At 35.7% G+C, this 27,656-nt stretch overlaps 1 protein-coding gene across 1 annotated transcript in view; it reads right to left on the reverse strand.

The window, feature by feature from the left end:
* The window catches only part of LOC134854451 (uncharacterized), a 277,410-nt gene that overhangs the window by 145,036 nt on the left and 104,718 nt on the right, over positions 1-27,656 (reverse strand). The window contains exons 25-33 of the mRNA XM_063870705.1: positions 26,385-26,573; positions 25,196-25,309; positions 22,332-22,604; positions 18,029-18,364; positions 14,462-14,571; positions 13,293-13,512; positions 5,263-5,565; positions 3,359-3,511; positions 61-199 (exon numbers count right to left, since the gene is read on the reverse strand). Coding sequence (XP_063726775.1) covers positions 61-199; positions 3,359-3,511; positions 5,263-5,565; positions 13,293-13,512; positions 14,462-14,571; positions 18,029-18,364; positions 22,332-22,604; positions 25,196-25,309; positions 26,385-26,573 — 1,837 coding nt within the window. The remainder of the gene's footprint in view (positions 1-60; positions 200-3,358; positions 3,512-5,262; positions 5,566-13,292; positions 13,513-14,461; positions 14,572-18,028; positions 18,365-22,331; positions 22,605-25,195; positions 25,310-26,384; positions 26,574-27,656) is intronic.

Below are 27,656 nucleotides of genomic sequence, written 5' to 3' on the forward strand. Positions count from 1 at the left end.
TTGTTTGAAACATGTTTTCTATTCTATCGTTGCTTCTGTTCTACTTTTAAACATGCCAACCCTGCACAGTAGGGATCTGTTTCGGTTGTATAATTCTGGAAAACACTGAAAGTGTACACAACTCCCGGGAACGCCAAACCACTCACGGTTAGGTCTGCACTGCTAGCCGCAGGTCCATCGGTCGTGATAGCGTCGTTTCCTGAAATAACACAACATCAAAAACTCACTCTCTTTTTTTATCTCCCCCCCCCCCCTCTCTCTCTCTCTCTCTCTTTCTCTCTCTCTCTCTTCCATTTACTCCCTTTCGCAAAAGATAAAAATTATCTTCTAGTAGAGTTAAAAAATTTGATTGCTCAGTGTTTTGGTCTTGGAAAATCTTGCAAAGTTTATGGCTAACCCTGAATTATCCATGAAACATTGTTTCGTCAAAAGCTTGCAAGATCCTGACAAGATAATCATGTTATGTTCCAAGATCTTGACAAGATGTCCATGAAATGAACATATGTACACTCGCGAAAATCTGTTCGCCAAATTTTTAGATCCAAGCTCTTGTCAAGATGCACATGGTAACATGAATCGTGGAATTCTTGAAAAGAGCGTGACAAACTTTGCCAAGATCTTGTTAACATATAATTCTTTTAAGAACAACAAACATAGCAAACAGAGAGTTGGAAAAGAATCAATACGCGCAATTAAACAGAAAAAAAAAAACTGACTTGTTTTTTGAAAAAATCTCAATTTTCGAATTTCACAGAAAAACAGATGTCCTAAAGCTCTTTGAATTTCTAGAACAATTGATGATTGGCACTTTTTTGAGATAATTGGATCGATTGCAAATTTTTTTCAGTTGGAAAATTTGAAAATTAAATTCCATTTTCGAAACTAGATTTCAATCACGTCTCGTTGCGTTTTTTCTTTCGCTGTTCGATAATGGAGTTTGTATTCCGTTTAACAGAAGGAATGAAATGAATTTAAAGAAAATCAAAAGTCAAAAACGCAAAAAAAAAGAGTAAATTTGAGCCTGAACAATTTTTGAGACTTTTTTTGAAAAAAAAAAACGAAAAAAAAAAATCATTACAGCCTATATAAAAGTTTAAGCTACGTTCATCAACTTTTAAGAATTACTCATCAACGGTTGCACTGGTAACTCTACACAAAATTGAAACTTTTAAAAATGAGTTCTGCAAACTTTTATTCTTCCGACTTTCGAAAGTAACGGAATATTTGTGCTCGGGGTGGTTTTTTTTTCTTCAGACAAATTTCGACTTTTTAACTAGCCATTTTGACGGAATTTTTTTATATTATTCAAAAGCTATTGCTGTCTTGAGCTTAAATTTGAAAAAAAATTCACCTGTGATCTTTTTTCGTAAAATTATAGGGGTTTAAAGATTGCCATTTTGGCCAATTTGGGACAATTAACGTGCGATATATTTCGGGCTATTAATGCGTAAGCGGAGATTTAACCCGTCTTAGAAATCGTTTCAAATTGGTTGAAAGAAGCAGATTTGCCATAATTGATTTGTTATATGGCGTGTGGGGGAATGATTTTCAAAAAAAATTCCAATTTTAGAAAAAAAAATTCATTTTATTTTTATAAATTTATTTTTTTAATGTTATTACTGCTCCATAAACCTTAAAAGGCAGTCGGAACATTCAGGGCTTTGCCCTGATACGAGCAGTCTTGTAAGTATTTCGCACTTGTTCAGAATCTTCTTTTAGCTTTTTTTTTTACATCAAATCTGTATTTTGTTGAAACTAACCTACTAACAAGTTAATAGAACATAAATTAAACTATCCCCTCAAAAGTCAAAGTTTTGTTTATTGAATCGTCCGAAACTGATATCTTTGTATGTTTAATAATTGGGTCATAATGCTAAAATCTCATTGGTTGAAATTAGCTCCGGTTGAAAAAAATCTGAATTTTCCATTGAAAACAGAAGCTCAGTTATCAGTTAGGTAAATTTGGGCACTATGCGGAAATGATGAAACGACAAAATCAAAACTGTACAATTTCTTCCATATTATTTCTTTATTTTGGCTTTGACTTGACGTCTTAATTAGATGGTGAAGATATTTCATCGGGGACTATTCTCATGCGCAAATAACCAAACGTACAAAAATTGTCAACCAGTTCACACTTTTTCATAAGACTAGTTGAGACCAACCGATAATAACATATCATATTTTCGAGCAGAAGAAAAAATTGCTTAAATTAAAGAAACTATATTGTTGGATTATTGCATTACTTGAAACAAATTTATTTAATTATAAACCAATTAACACAAATTCCTTTTAAAATTACTGGCTTAGAAATACTTTAAAAGCAAATTAACAGGAACTCCTTTTAAAAGCTATTTTTATGTTTTATATTCTTGACAAAATGACTTTAAGTGTTTGTCAAAACTGCAAAGTAAAAACGAGCCAAGATGTATTTTTGACCCAACGCGCCGTAGATTTAGGCCGAAAGTGTTAATGTTATCGACTACAGTGCTGATTTAAATTAACCGGACAAAACGCGTTAAGCTTGAAATTTAAAACGCGTTTTTCTCAAATTGGGTTGAATTTAGGGGAAAACTTAAGGAGACAAAACTTGCTTAAAATTTTAGCAGAATTAATATGGTGTAATTTATTTTGCAAAATTCGGGCCCGAAATTTTCCCCCAAAAATGGGTCATTTTGGCTTTTCTTAGTTAATCAAAAATTACGCCGAAAATACCCAGTCGATCACAGACATAATTATATCAAAGTAAGCCTCTTACGTAGCCCAGCAAACTTTAAAAAGAGTATATTCTGCAAAAAAAAATTGCAAGTTGTTTACAAAATTGTTTTTAATTAAAAAGTTGGTATTTTGTTTGTAAAAACGAACTTTTTTGTCTATCAAACAAAAATAAATTAATTTGAACAATCTTTTGGAGAATATACCTTTTTTAAAGTTTGTTGGGCTACGTAAGGGGCTCACTTTGATATAATTATGTGTGTGATCGACTGGGTATTTTCGGCGTAATTTTTGATTAACTAAGAAAAGCCAAAATGACCCATTTTTGGGGGAAAATTTCGGGCCCGAATTTTGCAAAATAAATTACACCATATTAATTCTGCTAAAATTTTAAGCAAGTTTTGTCTAAATAAATTTTCACCTAAACTCAACCCAATTTGAGAAAAACGCGTTTAAAATTTCAAGTTTAACGCGTTTTGTCCGGTTAATTTAAATCAGCACTGTATGTGTGGCCGTTAAAACACATAGTATCATTTTGTTTTATGCCAACACAAAAAATTGTTCCTACCTAGAAGAAAGGAAGGGGGGATGAGGAGGAGAGAAGAGTGGGTGGGGTTGAAGGTGTTTATTAAAATTTGTTTACCAGCACCAGCGGCTACAGCAGGACTTTCGACATCGAACTGGCCACCAATTGCACTTCCACCAGCTATTTTGTACGTGGAGCCCAGAAACGTAATTGAATCATTGCTTGCCGTCCAGTTGAGAACAGTAGAAGACGCATCGACAGGTGGTGGAGCTGCAAGTCACATTAAATGATATCAGAATTGACTACCCAACTTCACAAAACAGATACAAACAGTTCGTTATTTCGCCTGAATGCGTCTAGTTTTGAGAATTAATCAGCTAAAGATTTCATTTGCGCCATCTTCAAAATCATCAACCTCGATCCAATATATGTAGGATCTACTTAACAATCTCCACCCCTTTCAAGAAAGGGGGAAGTTAATAGATCAAAATGGTTGATTTTTGACCAATCAGAATGCAGCAAATTAAAATTTTTAAGTAGGTACTATATAGCGGGGGATTCTTAAGTAGATCCAATAAGCAAGGGCGGATCTAGGATTTTCTCGAGGGGGGCGGATTTTCAAAAAAATTTCGAAAAATTTGACGACCTTTTTTTTCAGGTCGATCAGATTGACTTTCCGAGCTCTCCCAAAGCAGTAAAAAGACCCTGTTTTGGCCAAATTTTCTGCGCCGCAGGCAATTTGGAATTTTTTTGAAAAAACAGGTCAAAAAAGCCGTTTTTGGGCACTTTTTGGAAAATTTTGCTAAAAAAACGCGTTTTTTTTGCGCGCGCTCCCCCTCAAAATTAGTATATATTGGCGCCGAAGGCGCCTTTAGAAAAATTGTAGGGTCAATCGGCCAAAAATGGCTCCCACCCTAAATCCGCCCCTGCCTATAAGTGTATTGGATCAAGGTTGATGATTTTGATTTTGAAGAGCCGCGGATGGAATCTGAAAAGGATTGATTCTCATTCAGGCGCATTCAGGCGACATAACTCATTAAAAGACTTTATAAAAAGGGAAAAGTTTTGCCTTTTTAGAAAAAAGCAAAACAGATAGAAAATCAGGCGCTCATAATAATACAGCTGCTTATTTCAATTTAGTTCAATTTTTACTCGCAATTCCTCAAACTCGCCAATGTAATTACAAATGAAATATTTGCGCAGATTTGTTTTGTCGGCGAAAATGATTTGGGGCGGGAATAATTTGACAAAAATGTTTTCAACTTCTCAATTGTTTTTGAAAATACTTACATTTTTGAAGGAATGAATCAAAGATTTAGTTTGTAGCCTTAATTTAATCCACCGAAGAAAATATTTTTTGAAGTAAGAATTAAGTTACCGGCAGCTGTGCAAGCATTACAGATGGTTCCGACCCCCAGGCTCTGTACTTGAATACCAAAAAAAAAAAATGGTTTAAATAGATGGGTGTGTGTTTCAGTATACCAGTATTAGCGGCCCAAATAACAGAAGTTGCAATTGACAGAAAACTCAATTAAGAAAAGATATTTCAGTATTCAAAGTTCTGACAAGACTGTTCGTAAATTTGAAAACAATTGTCAGAGTTTTAGACAATTTAAAGGGTTCCGGCGCAAAACCTTCTATCATACTAACAGAACGGTGGTCCTCTTAACGTGATATCTATTATGAGTATCAGACAGTGTGCACTTAACTACTAAGAGACATCAGCCCATGCTTTAAGGGCGTGGCGATTAGCCCGTGTGCCTATTAGCATGCGATAAGTGCATGTACTAGGATCTCATTCAGACGAGCTATAACCAATTATTTTAGAAATCGCTTGATTGTCTAAGGGAACTAATATTTCATTTATTGCTTGATTGAATATCTGTCAAGGTGAACGTTTTTGAAACTTCTAATCTGAGTACAAATAGAATTAAAAATAGCGAACGACTCAAATTCAATCTCATTTATTGGCATGCTAATCGAAACACTCTAACTAGCGGGCCGATTGTCCCCGTACTTACGGTCGCAGCCAGTTTCTGCGTTTAGTGTGATTGTCGTCTCCAGCAAGCCCATGTCGCCGCAATCAGTGCCGCTTTCAGAACCCACCGCAACTGTTACTGTAAGTGCATAAGTGTTTCCATAAGACAGATCCGAGCTGAAAGTGTGAGTGAGAGTGGTGTTGTCATATTCGGGAGAGGCTGTTGTTGAGCTTGAGTCGCCGACGATCGAAGTGTTCCAGGAGTCGAAGTTGCCAGGAATCGCAACGGTGACTGTGATTGTTGTCGAGTTATGTCCTACTGTCGTGATAGTAGGATGTGCGGGGTCTAATCACAAAATATAGCTTCGTAAGTATACTTAGTAACAGAAAGTTAGAATAATAAACAGTCAAAAACGAATAAAAAAACCCACAAAAAGGATATTTTTTTCATATATTTTTTTTCAATTTTACAGCTTCAACATACATAAAACAGAAAACTTATCACCCCTTTCCCTGTTAGTTGGATTCCGCATTCAAGCGGTTAAACAAGTAATGAGCTCTCCTAAATCACTAGAAAAAAGAAATATCCCATTTTCACCAAACTTTCTGCGCCGCAGGCATAGTTTTGAAAAAACAGGCCAACAAAAGGCGTTTTTAGGCACTTTTTGGAAAATTTTGATAAAAAAATCGCGTTTTTTGGCACGCACTCCCCCTGTTGCGCGCACTCCCCCAATCATACCATTCTTCTTATTTCATTTAATTAGTCTTAAATTACTTTAACTGGTTAATTTAGATTTGACCTTGGTATGTTCATTCTCTCCGGCGGAGAGAATGATCTCTCACTTTTTTAATGTTTTAATACAAAGATTAATTCACTTTTTAAACATATCTTATTTGTAACTAAGTAGAATTATCCGTAACAAAGAAATATTTTATCATGGCGCAGTCAAACAGTAACGAATCAAACGTGAGAGGCATACCTTCATTCTGGCAAAACCACACAGTGGACCCACCAATTCCTTGGGAAGAGTGGAGCGACTTATTCCAACTAGCAATAATCGCAAAGGAAAACATCGATATCGAAAATCTCTTAAATCCAACGGAACGATATCACCCACTCCCTCCAACACTAGAAAATCCACCGGAAAACGAATCCGATGCTCAAAAAACATCTCGCATTGAGAGGAATATCCGCGAGCAAAAGAGGTTCGATGACGAAAAAATGGCCACAATTAAGTCAGAAACTAAGAAATTTAACGGCATGAGACTAGAATAGGCGGACAAAAAACTCAGATCCATACTTTATTTAGCCCTCGGAAACGAAGGAAAGAAAATTTTCTGCCAAAAGTTCACGAGAGTTAAAGTTCTGCAAATATCTTTCAAAGAATTTTGGGAAAATTTGTCTATAGCCTTTGTGAGAAAGATAAACATAACCTTCAAAAGACACAAGCTGTTGAATAGAAAACAGAGGGACAGAGAATCGCTAGAATAATTCTGGGGGCACTAGCAGAAATGGCAAAAAGATTTGACATTCCCACAGGAGAAGACGAGTGGATCCGGGATATATTTATCAATAATATTAAGAACTCGGACATTCAACGGAAACTTCTTACGGAAACTCTACCCCCACTAGAAGCTTTAAATGTGGCCTTGATCGATGGAAAAGGAATAACAAACCACATCAAAATGACGAGTACTTTTAAATCCAACGGATACCCTTCCAATAAATCTTTTAATCAATTTAATGTAAAAAGAGAACCCACATTAAACATCGAAAGGAAAAACACGTGTATGAAATGCGTCGGAAGTTTTACCAAAGGACATCTGGCGGTTTGCCCCGCAAAAGATACGACCTGTACGACTTGTAAATATCGCGGACATTTTACTAGACTCTGTAAATCACGCCGTAAAAATGTAAATATTGTGGATAGTCAAATTTTAAATCATACAGATTGTAATTATCCTTCAGAACAACCGGATGTAAATAACGACCGCGCTAAAAGAAAATGCTGTGGAGTAATCAACGCATGTTCGGAGTCCGGACAGAGCGATAACGATGATTGCTCTGTATTAAACGTAACAACTATCTACGACGATCAAGGAAAGGAATTGAAGAAACCACTAAACATCGGTCAAGGAAGCAAAAACCAAGTAGTTCTCAAAATACAGGTGGATTCAGCTAGCCCCGTGAGTTTCCTCAAACAAAACGTTCTACACGAGTTGAAGTAACGAGACCCTTATGTGAAGATTTATCCAGTGGACCAAGCGACTAAAGAACTTTACTGCGGATTTACGAACAATGCAATAAATATCACTGGAAAATTAATCGTTCCCATTTTCTCAAATGGATGGTCTCATAAGGAATGCCACTTCGTCCTAACACAAGGAGATGAGAGAAACATCTTGGGGAATGACTACTTGCCAAAAGTGGGAATTGAAGTTTCACAAAAATACTACACACTACACACCAACAAGAAAACTTGTAAGTATATCAATTCAATTACATCACTTGACAAAGAGAATGAAATTGCCATAATTTCCAAGACTTTCAAACAACTTTTCCTTCGGATTGGAAAAATAAAAAATCAAACAAAAATAACACACTTTCACGAACCACTAAAGCCAATTCAACTAAAAGGCAGGCGAGTCCCACTACATTTACTAGATTCAGTAAAAACAGAATTGTGCAGACTCAAATCCAAAGGACCTATCAAAAAATTAGAAATTTGCGACGAGGACAGATTTATTAATCCGATAGTTATCACTTGTAAAAAGGACAAATCGAGAAAATTAGCCCTAGATTCAAAATTTATCAACAAACAAAATTACAAGTACAAATACCAGATGCCCAACATACGAATTAGTGGATAACGTAGCGGCTCAAATTTCCGAAAACTCCGCCGGAGAAGTGTGGTTCACCAATCTAGATCTAAAGAATATAGTCAACTTTCGTTACACAATTTTACTAGCAGTCAATGCAATTTTAGCCTCGTTGGCGGAGATATAACGGGCACATATCAATTCCTAACCGGTTTTTACGGACTCGGCAATTTGCCAAATGAATTTCAAAGAGTCATGGACTCAACACTGAGAAATTTTCCTTTTACAAATTGTTACCTTGACGACATTTTAGTCGCTTCCAAAGGAAGTTTTATCGACCACAAGAAAATTGTCTATAAAATTCTATCAACGTTAGATGGTTACAATTTCGCAGTTAAATGGTCGAAAAGCAACTTTTTCCAAAAAGAAATCAAATGGCTCGGTTTTAAAATATCAAAATCGGGAATCGCTCCACTAATCGATAAAACCAAAGCGATTAAAGATATCCCAGTTCCAAAAAATCTAAAGGAATTAAGATCAGTCTTCGGGTCAACTAATCAGTACATCGAATTCGTACCAAATTTAGCATCCCTCGGAAGCCCGCTAAGACCTCTTTTAAACAAGAAGTCAATTTTCCTTTGGAATGACACAAAAGCGTTCGATAAGATAAAATTAGAAATAGTCAATCTTACAGAAAACACTCACTTCGACGTTAAAAGATCCACGAGAGTAAAAACCGACGCTTCACATAACGGGTTAGGTGCATCCCTCAAACAACTCCATGGGAACGACTGGAAAACAGTATCGTTCGCTTCAAGATTCTTAAATCCTCACGAATCCAAATATTCAACAAACGAATTAGAGTTATTGGGAGTTGTATGGGCGGTAGAACATTACAAAAACTATCTCTACGGCTCAGAATTTGAAATTATTACCGACCACAAAGCTCTCCTTTCCACTCTGTCACCTAATCACGGAAACAAAACGTATCATAGTCGATTGACAAGATGGGTAGATCTTCTTTTACCATTTAATTTTACTATAAAGCATTTAGCGGGAAAAAGATATGGGTTTTACTGACCTAATTTCAAGATCTCCTTCGGGAAAGGCAATCCCCCACCACATTACGATGAAGAATTCGTAGTTGCAGCTACCAAAAAAATATATAAAGCACTCAATCCGTTGGATAACGAAAATTCATTACGTAATTCAATTAGTTCAATTTCGGAAAATTCCAATTACACGAGATTACGAAATCACGTAATAATTACAGCGTTGAATTTCATTAATTCTTCCATTCCAATTTGCAATCAAAAACACTATAGAACAGAAATTTGTAACTCTTAATGCATTCCCTCGGACTTTTCAAACACCGAACCTACTAAAATCGTTTTTATCAAGTTCAGCCTTCATTTAATTTTCAATTCTTAATAATAGTTTAATTAGTAATCCCTCGGATTTTAAACTTATAAATAGTGTAAATATGTCTAATAACCAAATTGTAGTAAATCCTTCCACCTCTGGAATACAGGTCTCAATCGATTTCCAAATTTCTTCAGAACACAAAAATTAGTAACAAAATATCGAGAAAATCTCAAGTTACCTGAAAAATCTTTGGATCTAAACACGTTATTTAACGCAAAGTTGGTCGCATTACGACGAAATGATAAACCCAATCGTGAAAGCTCTACAGAACAAAGTTAAAAGCATCAATGCAAATTCCCATTACCCGTACCAATTTTCGAAAGACCTTCACGAATCCGACGGATTATTATATATGAATAGAAAATTGGTTATTCCTTTTACACTTCGAAACACCGTTCTAAAAACTTTACACTAATCCCACCCTGGCCAATTCGGCACAATGTATTTGGTGGCCTCACATAAACCGACAGATCTACTTCCATTGGATTAACTGTACACAATGCACCCAAACTGGTAAGAATATAAAAAGCATTATACCTGCCACACAAATTAGCGAACTTCCCGCTGTATCCGAACCAAATGAGGAACTTAACCTCAATTTTGCCGGCCCATTAGATAACACCTGGGGAAAGAAGAAATACATTTTATTATGTATAGATTGTTTCTCAAAATTTCCATCAGCTAAAATTACATCTTCAACGTCATCAAACACGGTAATCGAATTCCTTCAAGATTATTTTACCTCCATGGGATTCCTAACTTTATTCGTGTCGACCACGCATCCTTTTTTACTAGTCAGGATTTTAAATTATTCTGTAATTCTTTAAATATCAAATTAATATTTTGTACAGTTGGGGACCATCGTTCTAACGGTCTTGTAGAAAAACTTGTTTATACTGTAAAAACTAAATCATTAGCAATGTCACTAGAACAACAAAAACCTACATTAAAATTCGCTATCTCGAAAATCATTTGGAACTTACAACCTTCCTTTCAATCAAAAATAAAATGTTCGCCGTTCGAAATACATTTTAATAGAAAACCGAACAGGATCTGGAAACAATTGGCATCTAGTAATTTATCCGGTGGATTTTTAGACAAAGGGAAGTCGATCTTAATCAAAGAAAGGGCCCTTGACTGGAATGCGGACGATCGGATTGAAGACGGGTACAAAGACTGTCTAGTACCAAAGAAGAACCAGTCACCACTTGAGTAAGGTTACGACTCAGACCATCCTACAGCTTCAAAACCTTCTTGTTCCCGAGTGTCTCTAAACAGTCCGTTTGAAGCTAATTTACTCCGAAAGACCAATGGAAGTATAGACGGAAATCCCTTCTTGAAACAATTGGGTCAGACAATAATAAACTCAACAAAATCTACAGTTGAACTATCCGACGGAAAAATCATTAGAAAATCGGACATCGCCATCCCAAAGTCTAAATTTTCTACAATCCGTTCATTCAAAGAAAATATTTCTTTTCCTTCTTTTATTAACACTGATTTACAAGTAGGTCCAAGAAAGACTAACAAAACAAAGCCCCAACAGACGCGGAAACTAGGCCCTAAAACGAGACGACAAATAGAGCTTCCTACTCCGGTCACCACTAGGTCTAGAGGGATGAACCAACCAACTAAACCCAACAAGCCAAAACGAACCCGAAATAAAGCCTCGACTTCTAACACTGGATATTTAGCAGGAGACAAATCCATGTTCATTCCGTCGGATACATCTGACATTAGTGGTTGGGAGTGGATCGCGGGTGATTTTCCATGCAGGGAAATGATAAGAGAACGTTTCATTTCGAATAACCCCATTCTTAACGAAGAACCTACCTCATCATTAGATCCTCAAACATATCAAACTAATATAAAATCTGAGATTTTAGACGAACAACTTCAATCGACGGACACAGCGGAATGTCCAATCAGTATAAAACCAGCAGCCCAAACTACTTCACACTCACCTAGCAAACCTCCTACTACTGCGACATCGGAGGGTCCAAACGCTCCGTTGGATACAAAGAAGGAATTCGAGGGAGAAAATCTTATCGAATTTCCGGTTTTCGAGATAGAAGACTCCTCTGATGAAAATGCGATTACTGAGGAAAGGCATCCAAAGGAGACCATTATCACTGGTAATGATTTTAAATTAAGACGTTCGAGTCGAAATGTTGGACCTCCCCAATTCTTTGGTAAAAGATTGTACATAGATATTATAGATGAGAACGAAAATCAACCAGGCTCCGCGAAAAACCCAATACCTCTGGACGAAAACGACAGTTCGGGCACCCCCACACAAACCATTACAAGGAATCCCTCGGATATTCAAACCCCTATTTTCGACATCCAATCAGAAGAATGTACATCCGATTCAGTGATCTCCTCATCCTCAGATCAAATCTCTATTATCTCCACTGACGAATCCCTGAGAGATGCTGTGAATAGTTTTGACAACTATATAGACTTAGATAGTGAAATTTTCAACGCGGAGTTAGAGAAATTTATGGAAGGGGACAGTTAAACTAAAACAAAAATTCGCATTTAGACTTAAATACTTTTTTTTAGTACTTCATTACAGTGCAGTTAGAATCTATCTACATTTTGTAGCCATTGATTATAATCCGCCGGATTCATGAGTTGTGCTATTCCTCTTTATAATCAGTCACTCCTTCGGAACATTAAAATTTTATTGTTATATGGGCAGTACTTAATTTTTTCAATCCGTTGGTTGGACTCCTTGAGGGAGAGAAAAGGGTTAGTTATCCTGTTACGTATCATAGCGTATAGTAGTTTAATTTTTTTTCCCACTAAGGGGAATGTTGCGAATCATACCATTCTTCTTATTTCATTTAATTAGTCTTAAATTACTTTAACTGGTTAATTTAGATTTGACCTTGGTATGTTCATTCTCTCCGGCGGAGAGAATGATCTCTTACTTTTTTAATGTTTTAATACAGAGATTAATTCCCTTTTTAAACATATCTTATTTGTAACTAAGTAGAATTATCCGTAACAAAGAAACATTTTATCACCCCCCTCAAAATTAGTATATATTAAGAAAAATTTTAAGAGTCTGTCACCAAAAATGGATATCTCAAAATAGTACAAAAGGGGGACCCTTTGGGTCGGCAGGGGTTCAAATTCCTGAAAAGAGGGGGGGGGAAGCGTCCGCCCTCTTCCTAAATCCGCTGGTGGACACTAGTGTTATAATTTGAATAACAGGCTATCAACTTGGAAACTTATTGAAAATTGACAGTGTTAGGTCACGTATCTAGTAAAATTAGTAGTTAACTTATTGTCGATTAAATTTTTTTTTCAAAGTGCAACAAACTTTGAAAAACTATTCGATCATAATCTGGTTTCGAGAAATATTTTCTCCATATTTGCTAACTCAATTGCTGACTTAAGAGAATGTGACAAAACCTTGCGTTGCAAAAAACAGCGACGTATTTGGGGTTTATTTTGAAATTTTGTGAAAAAATGAATTATTTATTCCGACAACCGAAAGTGTGAAAGAACTTTGAATTTGTGAGAAGTTTTTAAATCGAAGTTTTACTATATTTTTCTGGGATAAAGGATTTGCACCCAATGCCTAAAAATATGGAACATCGGTCGCGATAGTTTGAAAACCAGCCATAGCTGCTTTCAACGGATCTCTTGAATACTTCCTCTTTTTGCAAAGAGATTCGTTACTAGTTACAAATTGCTCAACCTTTAAATTATTTCATTATAAGGGTGGCAATTCGTTACTGGGTACCAAAGGTGGAGAGGGTAGTGAAAAAGATCCTTTTAACTTGTTTGAGACTAGTCAGTGATGCAGTGCCTTACATGTGCATCCGGTTACATTAACAGGGTCACTTTTCAGAACGTTAGTGGTGCCATCGTCCATCGTAGATGTGCATGTTGTTCCGCCTGCAACGCCCAAGAGGTTCTGGACTGTCATGGTGTAATTGGTTCCGGGCGTTAACCCACTGATGGTGATGTTGTCCCCAGATGAACCCGCACTTGTGTATGCAGTAGGTGTCAAGTCGGGAGTGAGAGCGATGACCTGTAATACAAAAAAAAAAAATTTGATTTTTTTTTTTTTTATAATATCTTTTAAGACACTAAAAAACGTTAAGAAAACTTAAGTCGGCCCATTGCTTTATGAACACTCAGAGAAGTTGGTGAAATTTTTTTAAGAGTAGATTTTTTAAAAAGTTAATCAGTTTTATGTCATATCTTATCTATGTCTGGTTGCAACTTTTAAGATCATTTATCCACGAAGGATAGGACCAACATACGAGCTGTACAGCTCATCACGGCGAACAGCTGTTGTGCCCCTGCTTAAGAACTACATGCAATTTTTTTTTGTTTATTTTTCTGGGCTGGGTAATGTTGCCTCACCCCCAAGCAACGAGCACGGATCATGGTGGGGGTTGCTTATTAAATCAGCCAAAGATAAAAATCATAGATATCAATAAGTATTCCAAAGCCAAAAAAGTGTTCGCGATATCCATGGGAACTTTTACTACACTTTGGATCTCATGGGACAAAATTAATCCAAAAAAAAACATTAAATTGAAAGAAAAGTTGGTATATTAACGGGTCGAAGTATAAACCAGCCAAAAATTGGAGGTTAATGCAAAAGACGTAACTTTCGGCTGGTTAATATACTCTGCTCATTTTCGGCTGCGTCTTATATTTGGGCTGGTTTATTCACACTCGACGGAAAAGCAGGATCAAACAATCCCCCCCCCCCAAGAATGGGCGGATGAGTAAATGTTAAGTAGATTAAGTTAGTCAAACCAATCGAAACTAAGTTTTTCAGCCAATCAGAATGCAGCATAATTGGACCAATAGGACTATCTAAGTTTTTCGACCAATCAGAATGCAGCAAAATTTTTAATTTACTGTTTTTGTTTATAGGGGTGGCAGTTCTTCAGATTCTTGACTTAGATAGCTAAGGGAGGGGGGTTAGGGGGAGTTGGTGATTGTTGAGTAGATCCAAAAAGTACCTCGATGTGATCACGTGAGCCAGTGGCGGCGGTCACTTCGCTGAAGTAGACAGTGATAGTTCCGTTGTCAGCCGAGAGAGCATTCGCAGATATTGTCGGAGCGACTGGCACTGAAAGCAAAATTAAACATAGATACACCGGGGTTAAGAACTTAGACGACAACTAAATTAGCCGATCAGAAAGTAGCTGAGTTTAGACCATAACTTGCGTGCAAATTGCGTAAAAATCGTTTACAGACTTAATTTATTGTCTTCTTGTCTAAATGAAACAAAGAAAAAAAATTATCTTCTAAATTCAGTTAGTTTACGGTCATCTGATTTCATTCGCCCCAAAGGATATGTAAACTCAAGCTGGGATATGTTTCCCATCAAGACTAAAGTGATATTTGTTCCGGCTTTCGAGAAAACGGAATATTTATGCTCGGCGTGTTTTTTTATTCAGTCAATTTTCGCCGATCGAAAAAATAGATTTTGACAAAACTCCCAAATTGCCAAATTGGCCATGTTCTGGACTAAATTATGCGCACTATGAAGATTTTATTCATATTGCTGAGAGCGTAATTTAAGCGTGGCAAACTCTCCTGCGCAATAAAATCGTTTCAAATTGAATTGAGGCTAGCTATTTGGTTGTGTTAATTTCGTTTGACTCACCATTTCACACTTTGATTATGTTCAAAATTTATAGATTTTCAAAATTTTCTTTTCCCAAAAACTATTCGATATGAATTAAGGGACAGTCGCCCTGATATTCGAGCAGTCTTGTTCTCAACTATCTACGTGCCCGTACCCAGTAAGTTTTCTAAAACTGGTCTGAAATAATCTTTTTCAGATCTCAAATAAATTGTGAAATGTTTAAATAACGCTTGGATAATTTAAGGATTGATTATTTCAGATCAAATTTCAGATGTGAATTTTTTTTTTGGTTATTTCAGATCTGAAAAAATCTATTTCAGATCTAATTTCAAATCTGAAATTCAGTTTTTCTTGGTCATTTCAGATCTGAAAAATCAATGATTCTGACTCAATTTTTGCTGTTTTTGATTTCTTTTGTATTTGCTAGCTTCTGCTAGCTACTAGCTGGTACTCAGCAAAATCTCAGGTTGGAGACCAAAATATGTTTACTTCCCGTAGCATGAGATAAACATTAAAAACGCATAAGTAGCGCATGAAAGACTGAAATGTGACAGTAATTGTTGAACAAGAAATTTAAATAAAAAAAAAGGTTTGTGAAATTATTCCGAAGTTTTTTACCACTAGTTATTTTTAACATAATTGTTTTTTGGAGAAACATCAAAAAGTAAAAAACTCAATTTTTTGCTCGAAATGCATAAATTATAATTTAACAAAAGATTTCTCAGAGCTGATTTCAGATCTGAAATTTTGTTTTTCAAGGTTATTTCAGATCCAAATTTCAGATCTGAAATACGTAAATTTTTATCAAGATCTGAAATTAAAAGTTTTAGATTTGAGAATCAACTTAAGTAAGAAATAAAGAATTTTAGATATTGTGCAGAAAATCCCCTGGGTACGGCCGTTATTTGGACCAGGTGGCTTGACTCAATTCAAAAAAGATTACGTTTGCGCGGCTTAGAATTTTCCGCTTACGTTATAAATTAATAGAAAACTGCTAAATGACGCGCATTACTTATCCCAGTTTTGCCAATCTAACTTTTTGCCACTCCCAAAAATCTTTATAAGTGACAACCACAAGTATTTTAAAATTTCAATTTTGAGCTCAAAAAATTAGTTTTAATTTCAAAAATCAAATACTTGTCTGGAAAAAAATCACTCGAGGAAGAGAAGGTCGCTTTTTGTCGCTTTTTCGAAAGCAGCAACAATCATAACTGAAGACCACTGAAAACAGTTTTTAAAACCTTGAAAATTGAAATACTAATGTATAAAACCAAAAAAAAACAAGATTACTCGACCAGGGCAAAGCCTTGAAGGTTCCGAGTGCCTTTAAAATGTCTCTGGAACAACATTTTTTTAATAGAGATAGTTGAACTTTTCAGAAAACGAAAAAAGAAAAATATAAAAAAGAATTGACAATTTTTCGCAAATCAATCTTCCACACGCCATGTAGGTTATAACATTATCGATTTTGCTCTTAGTAAGGTAAGACATGACAAATAGCGCCTCTTTTTCCTTTTCCTCCACCTAGCATAAGATTCAATTTTATGGTGTAACGAGGGGTTTTACAAGAATAAGTATGAACACTAATTATGTTTGCTAGGGCCTAATTAGTCCGCCTATCCATTGTTTTTACAATCGTACAAAGAGAACAATAACTTAACTAGTAAAAATTCGCGGGTAGATAGTAAACAAAAACGCCCAAAAAGCCGGCTTCAATCAATTTGGAAAGACTTCTAAGGCGGAATAAATCTCCGTTTACGCGTTAATAGCGCGAAATATACCGCGCTTTAATTGTCCCGAATTGGCAATTTTCAAAACCCCATAACATTACGAAGAATGATAAGAGTTGAAATATCTTTATAAGTTTGAGATCAAGACAACAATACTTTTCAGATGATATCAAAAAATTCTGTCAGAAATGGCTAGTCGAAACTTGTCTCACCAACCCGGGCACCCAAATTTGTCACTGTTTTTCAAAAATGCGGGGAACAAGACTGCTCGTATCAATGTCAGGCCGTTGAAGCATTCAAAAAAACTTGAAAATTTTTTATACTTGTTTCTTGATGAACCTACACCCACACGCCAATTAAACTAACGCGCTATTTAAATTAATTGGGCAACGCAAGTTATTTGGATCAAATGAACTTGAACCGATATCTGAGCTGGATTGTTTGACCTAAAACTAGGAATGCCTAAGTAGTCTATGAAAGTTGTTTTCAAAAAAAAATTGCTCATAAAAAATCAGTAAAACGAAAATTTATTCAAATAAAAATTTGGTTTTGATATGAGCAAAAATCAATTCCCACAAAAAATCTCCGCTTAACACAAATAATAAGGTGCAACGAAATCCTTGTAAAAATCCTTGCGCAATTTTATAAGCAAAACAAAATTCTAAGCACAAAACGAAATCCTTGTGCAATTTTGTAAACATCACCATTAAAAAAATCTTAAAAAAACGAAGTGGAATAGATAGTTTTTGCTGAAAAAAATTCGGATACTCATTTTTAATTATAGTCCGTTAATAACCTCGTTTAGAATAATGGTCCCGAAAAACTACCAATGATCCCATTGAAAAAGTAAAGAAGCCACGAATATATAAGTATGTTATATATAGTTTCTAAATTTTGTCAGTGAATTAAGTTTATGGAAAGCTTTAACTCTGCCAGATGAAAAGTTATTCAAAAATTCAAAATCTATACTTCTATTGCTTAAAAAATTAGCTTTAAAAGTAAATTATAATTGCAATTCGAAGTATAAGAAAGAGTGATTCAGCTATTTAAGTTGAATTTTCCACCTATTGTAATGTATCACAAAAAACGTTTCCAGTATTCTTCTGATACATTTTTTTACAGAACGCCACTTTCTATGAAGCACGCCTTTAGTGCGAATTGCATCACGTAAAAACTTGTTCAGTTAAAAGAAAAACATATCTAACCGGTGCAAAGGTCTGTCAAAGTAGTTGTAAGGTCACTCTCGAAATCAACACAACTGGTAGTGTTGATGCTGCTTTTAAATGTCGCATTGTAACTGGTCCCTGGCGTGAGTCCGGTGATGTTTACGCTGTCCGTAAGCTCCACCCACTCGTCGCAACCGGCACTTCTTCTCTGTCTTTTTGCGGCGCCGCAAGAGTGACTCGGACTACTGGAATCCAGGGAATAGTGATCGATTCCTCCGCTACTCACTGAAACCGCCACCCCGTTCGCATTGATGTACAGAGTGTCAGTTGTTGCAGTGTGATATGCAGTGCCATCGAACACTGGAGCTTCAGGTTCTAAAGTTTAACAAGGATCAGTTTTGAATTCATGTGTGACATTTGATTAAATTGAAGTGAATGCTTATAAAAGAGTTGGCTAATCAAGAAATATCGGGGAGTGAAAAAATTGCTGAACCAATTTTTTTTTCGAAGTGGATCAAGTTCTGATAAAACGTGAACTCGAATTGAATTTGAGAAAAAAAGTTTATTAGGGCGTGATCGACAATTTTTAAACTTAAGTTGAGAAAAAGCACAGTCGTGGAATAAATATCTCTTTTTTCGCCGCAACGCTATCGCATTGAAACTGGAATCTTTTGAAAGAAAAAAAAACATTTTTATAGATATCTTAAGAACCATTTTGAACTCGAAAACAGATTTAATTGCAGAATTTATTCAACTACAAAAAACCTGCATGCAATTTTTTAATTGTAGTGCTATTCACGTTCAAACAGTAAGCATTTTCGGGGCCTTTCAAGAAAATTTCATAAGCAACAGATTAGGTTCACTTGAAAATTTTCCAAACACACATGCAAGCAAATGACATGCAAAATTTTGTTCGATCAAAACAATAAAAAGTTTATTAAGAGCGCCTTGGGGCGCATAGATTAACTAGAAGAGCACCACCCACAACCCCCCTCAAATTTATTTTAGCTACGATTTTCTCGTTTCCCCCCTAACAATTCTGGTAGTTATGGTTTTCTCGTTTCTCGGTACTATGTTAACCATGCCAAAGTTTTGTGAAGGACGCATTTGGCGCTAATACACTCTAGTTTTGACGAAAGAGAGGGCGCTGCAAAAATCAAAGAAAGTCCAAAAAAACTTCAATAAATTTAGTGTCAGAACAGGTGTCAAACTGATAGTTCTGAACAAGTCAAACTAATAATTCTGATTTTTTGAATTTCAAAAAATCAATTGAAATTCAAACTTTTTTATTACTGATACTTTTTTGAAAAACTAATCCAGGTACAGAAAACGGGATCAAAAAGCAATATTGATTTTAAAGGTAGTGCTATCCTTAAATGCAATCATAGAACAGTTTTATGAGGAAAAGTGGTTAACAAAATCCGTTGGAGAAAATTTTAAAGCAAAAAGCATGAAAGTTCTAGAAGCCTCTTTAATTCGAAGTATGGATGAGTTTGAAGAGGTTGAATTAAAGATCTTCGCTTAGTCAAAGATCAAATGTCTTGACAAATTGTCTTGACGTTTTGAAAAACATTTCTTAATTTCTGAGCTTTTATGAATAACGCCAAATCGGAAACAGCTCTTTTACAACAACTACCTTTTTTCCTATTAGACCCACCACAGAAAAATAAAGTCCTAATCAACTTTTGCCTGATCACTTTAAACTATAAAAACAATCTAAAACGTTTCTTGTTTTATCAGTTAAAAATTCCAAGAATTGATAAAAAATAATCCAAAAAAAATATATTAACAATTTCTTCAAGCTAACAAATAACTGAAGTTAATCAAAAATCCATCGCTTGACTATATTGCTTCAAAAACTTTAATAATCGCCCGCCAATTCAAAACTATCCAAAATACTTCATTTTTGTGACTCGATCGCTTCCTTTTGAAGCTAAACGAATCAAGTTACTCCCTCAAAATGGGACGAATTGGTTCTAAGTTTCATTGCCTGTATATTTTGCTTCTGAAAAACCAATAAAACCTTTTGAAAAAACTTGAGTTTGTTCAATTTTTCACCTATTGTTAGAAAACTTGATAGCTTGCTTGTGAAAACTTCACATTTTGACATATGAATGGAAGCTTCAACACCAAACGAAAATGTTCAAAGCTTCAATGCGTGATAGTTTGCTTCAAAAATTTTATTTGCAAGATATGCAATCAATTGGATGGTTCAAATTTCGTTTACTTCAATATCTTGCTTTAAAAGCAAACAAAATGTTAAAGCCAACTTAACTTGTTCACGCTGTCAAGGTATTTTAGTTATCAAATCAGTGCACCATTGAGTTTCTTACCGAAAAGTCAAAAAATTTTAAAGGTGAATGGGATTGTTTATTATTCCACTTGGAAATCCAAAAAAAAACAATCTCTTTTTTTGAATCTAAAATATTTTAACGTATTTCGGGTTTTTCGCAATTTTTTTAGAGTTTTTGTAGAAAAAGTTTTTGGAATTGCTTTACAATCTGAATTTGAGGTGAACTTAAATCGCCGAAGCGTCAAAAAATTCTGATATTCTGAATTTAACTGCTGAAAACCCACATGACTTCATTAGGGTCTATAATTGACACTTAGCACTTAAAAACAAAATTTGTGCTGAGTGTTTCAACAAAAATCTTCGCTGTTTATAAATAATCTCTACAGATTAAAATTTTTATACTGTTTTCAATCGGTTTTTGAATTTTGAAAACTTTAATAAATGCACTCACTCTTGAAAATCAAATTCAAATTTGGGAAGATCCCTTCGCTTCCAGTTTTTTTTCAAAGGTTGGTATTTTCCAATCAGAGATCTGCTTAGTAAATGGAAATCAAAACAGGCTTCGAAATTAGTGATCCATCGTTTAACACTAAAAATGAGTGGAAACAAATATTAGACTTGCACTTAATAAATATAATACACAATCTAACACGACTGCTCATATCAAGGCGAAGCCCTGAATGTTCCGACTGCCTTTTAAGGTTTTATGGAGCAGTAATAACATCAAAAAATTAAATGTAATAAAAAAAATGAAAAATTTTTTTTTCTTAAATTTGAAATTTTTTATAAAAATCATCCCCCCCACACGCCATATAGAGTACAAAAAGATAGATTTAGCTCCTTGTAACAAATCAGTTATGGCAAATAAGCTTCTTTCAACCAATTTGGAATGATTTTAAGACGGATTAATTCTCCGCTTACGCGTTAATAGTGCGAAATATATCGCGCGTTAATTGTCCCAAATTGGCCAAAATGGCAATCTTTAAACCCCCATAATTTTACGAAAAATGATGACAGGTGAAACATGTTTTCAAATTTGAGCTCAGGACAACAATAGCCTTTGAATGATATAAAAAAATTCCGTCAAAAATGGCTAGTTAAAAAGTCGAAATTTGTCTGAAGAAAAAAAAACCCACCCCGAGCACAAATATTCCGTTACTTTCGTATCGAAAGTCGGAACAATAACGAATGATTTCAACGCTATCTTTCTTGAAACGCAAGCCTGGCAAAATGTTGTGGAAAACTTTGCATTCTTCTGAATACCTCTTTTTCAATTTTTGCTGTTTATAGTACTTTTAGGGTTTTTTTATTACTTCTTCAAATTTCTAGCTGATTTGGATAGTCATTAGATCGGAGCTTATTAGATCAAGTTTCCCTCAAGACAAGATATAAGATATACCTTGCGAATTTGCGGAAGTGTTTTATAATAAAGGTTATAAATCTTAAAATTTTCAACAGCGATTGAATAGAGGTAAAGATTGTAAACAACTGAGCAAGAACTCAAAAGCTTTTTACGTATAACTTTGGAGGAAACCTTCCAAGTTAACCAGTTTGGTTCAAGTTTTTAGCACAAAATGCACGTATTGAAAACAGTGACCTAGTTTTTTAATATCAACTTTTTAATGCCGCCACTTTTGAAAACGCCGAATTTTTCATCAACTGCAGTTAAATTTTTAATGATTCCGGTATTGCAAATACTTGCAACACTGCACGTCAGAAAAAGATTCTAAGAAGCACACTAGGAATGATTAATTTTTTTCCAAATTCCGATTAAATTCAAGTAGCCCGCAGTAGGTTAGTCTGATGATTGAAACTTATAACGCATCGATACCGACGATGTTTCGATGTCTGATAGTGGCAGGGGTGTTAGGGTACAAGTTTAATAGTTGGGTCCCCGGAAAAAGCAATAATGAAAAATGGGTCCCGCTTTTTGCGAAAACTCTAAAAAAACAATTTAACAAATGCGAACCATGTTTTCGAAAATTTTAGGCCTAAAAATTTCTAGGCCATACTTGTAGCTGCGTTCGTTTTGATTAATTTTCAACATACTTGTGCACGCATAATTGTCCCTGACAGTTGTGGGGGTGTTGGTTCCGACGGTGCAGGTGGAACTGGAGCCGATTTCGGCCACAATTGTGAAATTGTACTCGGTTCCAGGCGTCAGCCCTGTGACTGTGTGGGAAGCAGATGTAATACTGGCGGTTACTGGTATAGCTGGTGTTCCCGTGGCTGTGAAAGAGTCCCAAGTGCTGCTGGGAGAGAGTGTCAAAGTGATATCTGTCTCGTTAACCGTTGCTGTCGTAACAGTTATCGTTCCCGGGTCTAAAAATAACAGCAAAGTTCAAACTCGATTCAAATGTGACGTGAATCAAGTTAGTCTTATTATTCCTTTCAAACTACTATCCAAAGTGCAGGGTTATCATCTTCAAGGACCGAAAACGCTACCAAGTCAATACTACTTCGATCTAATTCATAGCACATACTAAGAAAAAACACTAGTCATAAAACTTTATATAAGTTATAAAAGTTTGTGAAATCAGTGTAATCATTTTATATTTGTATTTTTTTGTTTTTTTTGCATTAAAATAATTTGATCCAAAAATTAGCATCATTAGGCAAATTTGAACCAAATTTTAGAAAATTGATATTTGCAATGTTGTTTGTACAATGCAGTTATTAGTTTGTACAGTTATCATATTTTGGGCTAGTTTAAATACATGATGTTTGCGCGACTTTAACTGCTTTAGCGACAAAGAGTTTTGAAAAAACACTGTATTTGTCTCTTGTATTTGGCTGCAAAAATAAAAATGAGCCGGCAAAAAACATGAGATTCCGCTGAAAGAAAAAAATGCTAGCCGTACAGTTTCCGTATATGAGCCAATACTGTTCATTGGCTTATCAAGTATTTAAAATGTTTGTGGAACTGTGTTGAATTTGCACGTGTAGCATTTTGGATCAACCCATAGATCTTCCAGGCTAGGATACCATAGGTCAGTAATGGATTTAGGGGGGACGTTCCCCTCCCTCAGGAATCCCCCCCCCCTTCCTGCCACTCCGAGGGTCCCCGAGGGTCCTCCTTTGTACTATAGTGAGACATCCAATTTTGTCCATTATGATGTCCACTATCTTGAGTTCACTTACTACAGCATTGACGGAAATGATGAAAGAATTGTTGTTAAAATACTATGTTCAGGGCATCAGTAACATAAAGATCTGTCAAAGTCTCCTAAAAAGTAATTAAATCTTTGAGTTTTACGTAGATTGAATCAAAACTGTCGTCGTCACATCTCACATGATACGTTGTCACTAATTCCAAGGAGTAAGAGTCGCCCAAAAAATTACACAGCAATGGAAAATATAAAAAGTTTCTATTGACGACTGGTTGACATCAGATATCCTCATTCCACGTGTTTTTCACCGTTTCGATCTAACCAAAAAAATTTTGGTCTGTTTAAGGGCAACGAACAAGTTACAACTTTAAGGATATCAGCCGAAAGAATCTTGTTTAGCTTTCGGCTATATGCAAGTAATAATTTCATAGCTGGCTCTAGAATCCCCCGAAAATGTGGTTATGACAAAAAAAAGGAAAAGAAACATTTTTCAAGTTATTTTTTTTACAGTTACATATCGGATCCATTAAAGACCGAATGACAATTTTCTCGCCCTCAGCTCATACCCTGAAATAAATTGTTACAAAAGAATTAAAATCAAATCTTCAGGGCCTTATAACGGTTGAAACGTTTTTAAACAGTTACTAGGCGCCGGGACTTTCTCCTTACAATTCCTGGGGCATAACGTCGTTATCTTCCCAATTTCCAGGCTCGGGAGAGTTAGATCGATTCCGAACTCGCCACTGAACCCTCGGTTTTACGCAAATTAGGAGATAGCACCTCTAAAATTATCGTTCTGTGTTCTTTTGCAACTGTTTTTGGTCTTTTATTCGGCTGTTGTGAACCCTCCTATTCGCTAAATTTTTGTCAATCAAGTATTTCGTGCCAATTTTGTCTATATCCGAAAGGCTCGCTAGTGTCTTGCGGCGGAATGGCTCAAGGCGACAAATACGCATCCAAGATAAAAAAAAATTTCGGGAAATGTTAACTTCTTGGTGGCCAGCGGTTTTTTTAGCGGACTGGTTGTTAGCATAAAAGTGGCGCAGTACTCTTCTCGTTGCGGATTTAAGCGCAGCAGAGCGAAGCGGAGAAAGCGTATTCTACTTGCCAATGCCGCGTTTGAAGTTAGTGTACTGTCTGTTTAACTGGTTTGAGTCTGCAAAAAACCGGTCTGCTAAGAAAACGGTCTGCTAAAAAACCTAGCCCCTTATTGACCATATTAGTTATTATCAATTGTTTCGCCGTTTTTGTATGCATTCTTTTCTGCAAAAAATTCACTCTCTTTTCTAAAGAATACTGATTGATACCACCTTCAAATCGAATTCGGCAACTTATTTTTTTAGTCTTAGTTCGCAGTCTTATTTTATAGCAGCGCTCAGCATTGCAACTAAAAGTTCAATTCATTCGAAAGATAAAAAGAAACTAAAAAATTTAAAAATCGTTCATTTCCGGTGATCTGAAAAAAAAAAGTTGATTTCGGAACTCTTGCACTTCGGCGCTCTTGACCGCCCCCGTTGCAAGAACGCTGATTCTTTGAAGTTTTCACTTATTCGGCTCTTCTTTAATGAGATTAGCCAGCTTCATGTAACACCAGTACGGTAAAATTTAGGGGTCCTTTCTGTTATACGGGCCAAAATCAACTAAATTGTTACTTGAGCTTCTGTTTCTTATTTAAAATCATGTTTTTTTTAGTAATTTCAACCAATTAGATTCGAGCTTTATGATTTTGTTTTTCAAAGTAAGATCATGTTTGAGCCTTGTTACAGAAAAAAGACCCAATTGTAACAAATTTGATCTACTTGCCTGTGCAAAAGACGACATCGATTGTTGAGCTTAGAGGGGTAAGTCCACCACATGGCGATGATGTCCCGATTAGTGATGCTACCGTCAGAGTATACGAAGTCCCAGCACTCAACCCTGTGAAAACCGAGAGACGAATTAGGAGGGACAAGAATCTCATTAAACTACCCCACCCCCACCCAATGGTACCTTATCGAAGATTATCGAACCCTGTATGTCTAAATCGACATGCATATGACGTTATTGGGATCTCTTTAACTATTTCCCTTCTATTGCAAGGGGGTGAGATTCGTTACTAGGTGCTCTAGGGCGGGGGGAGGGTAAGTTAAAGAGATCCCATTTTTACCTAGAAACTAATTACCCGCTCCTGCGGAAAATCATTTTGGTCGCCCCAAAACTTTCGTTCAATATTTTTTTTATTAAAAGAGTACAAGTTCCAAACATATTTTGTTGCAATTACATTACCAGCTTTCATTAACTTTTCGCTGCAATCATAACAATTGTTTTTATCTGCTAAAAACGACTGTCAAAATTTCTTTTAAACAAAAAATGAATAAATTTTTGTCGACAGGTTTAGTTCAATTAATAGAAACCTATTCCATTTAAGGGTACTTTGAGGATCAATTGGAGTCTCCAATCACAAATTCTGCAACAAAACATTTACCGGCTAATTTCCTACCCCTTTCAGGGTTGGATCTAAGATTTTCTCGAGGGAGGGGCCAATTGATTTGTGTCTTCTGTTTTTGTTCGAGGTGATCTAAATTGATTTTACTAAGACTCCTAAAACCCTATAAAGTCACTACTTTGCCACTAACTTTCAAATTTTTGGAAAGAAAAATAGGCCAAAAATTTTGGATATATTTTTTTTCGATAATTTTGACCAATAGTTTTGCTCGCTCGTTCTTTAATTTAGCGTTCATTGGCGCCGAAGGCTGTATTTCTGATAAAGCACCCAAAGCGAGACCCTAAAGGGGTGCGAAGGTCGAAACCCCCCCCCCCCCCCCCGCCATCTCCACTTTAAATCCACCCCCGTGGCTTACTCTGTTAGGTATGAGGTTTAAATGTTTAGAACAGCTTGAATAGTCCGTATGCCAAAAAGCCCGAATCTGACATTGCGAGCCAAAGTTTAAGCAGAAAAAACCATAGCTGGTGGGAAGGGGTGGGGAAAGTGTGCATGAATTTTGGGTCGAACCGGTTATTGGCGTGTCAGTCGTCGTATTTGTGGCGATAGTGTAGGAGAAGGCGGGTGCTGAGTCTGGGGATAGCGAAGTGGCCACATAAGTGTCGCCGCCAAAAGTGAACTGTGCCCCGACGATGTCGGCGCCAGTAGCTGTCATTGTCATAGCTGATCCAGCCGTGGTGATCGTCGGCGGGTCAGGCACTGCAAATCACAATACACTCTAACAAGGCCAATCAGTTTCCATTCAAAGCATCTCTTCAACTATCCGTCCCCACTTCCCTGTGGTACCTATGAACTCATTGTCACCCCTGTACAAAATTAATACAACTGTTTTGCCTCAAATGAACAATCTCCCCCTTAATTAAATGGAGGCGTAGCGATTTTGCATGCGACAATTGCTTCAATTGGATGTACATTCAGACGAAAACGAATGAGCCAAAAGTTTCAAATAATTTCGAAAACCACTTGATTTTTTAGGGAAATAAAAAATAATTTTTGTCTTATTGAAAATTCGGCGAAGTGCACGCTGATAAAAATTGACAATTTGAGTACACAAAGCTTGAAATAGCGCGTCATCAAACTACATTTTTTACGTGAGCATGCTAATAGACCGGTCCCCAAAAAAATCAGGATGGAGATCGTTCATTTGGTTAAACCAAACGAAAAAAAAAATTTCATGCATTTTTTCTAGTTATCACTGACGTTTTTTTGGAACACAAAAAATCAAAATTTGAGTGTCTCAAAACAACTTATTTTGCATCGAAATTTTGTGTTCATAAATTAGGCATTTCAAAAAATAGAAAAACTTTTTCAAAAAAATTTCTTGTGTAATAAGTAACAATAATTAGTTTCGAATGTTTTTTTTCAGCGTTTAGATTGCAAACAGGATTTTCAGTAAACCAATTGAAAATTTTTTACAAAAAAATAGAAACACTTTCAAAAAATTTTAATTTTTATTCTCTTGTTTGATATTCAATTTTTTGAAAAAAATGTTATGGATCTTGCCTAATTCACTAAATTATTAGGCGTTTGAGTAGTAAATGAATCACTCCACTCAATTAAAACGACCCTAAATTGAAAAAAAAAGCAAAGAACGAACCTTTTTTTCTAGATCTTTCTAATGAATATATGAGTATGATCGGAACATTCAGTGCTAACATTGTTTTTAATTGTAACAACTAGCCACTTAGAGCTTTCTAGAGTTTCAGAATTCTTATTTCCTGCATTTTAAAAGGGGAAGGAGTGATCATGTAAATAGACATCAATTGTCGCAAAAACTTCAAT

Source organism: Symsagittifera roscoffensis, chromosome 9 (assembly GCF_963678635.1).
Source record: "Symsagittifera roscoffensis chromosome 9, txSymRosc1.1, whole genome shotgun sequence".
Lineage (NCBI taxonomy): Eukaryota > Metazoa > Xenacoelomorpha > Acoela > Convolutidae > Symsagittifera > Symsagittifera roscoffensis.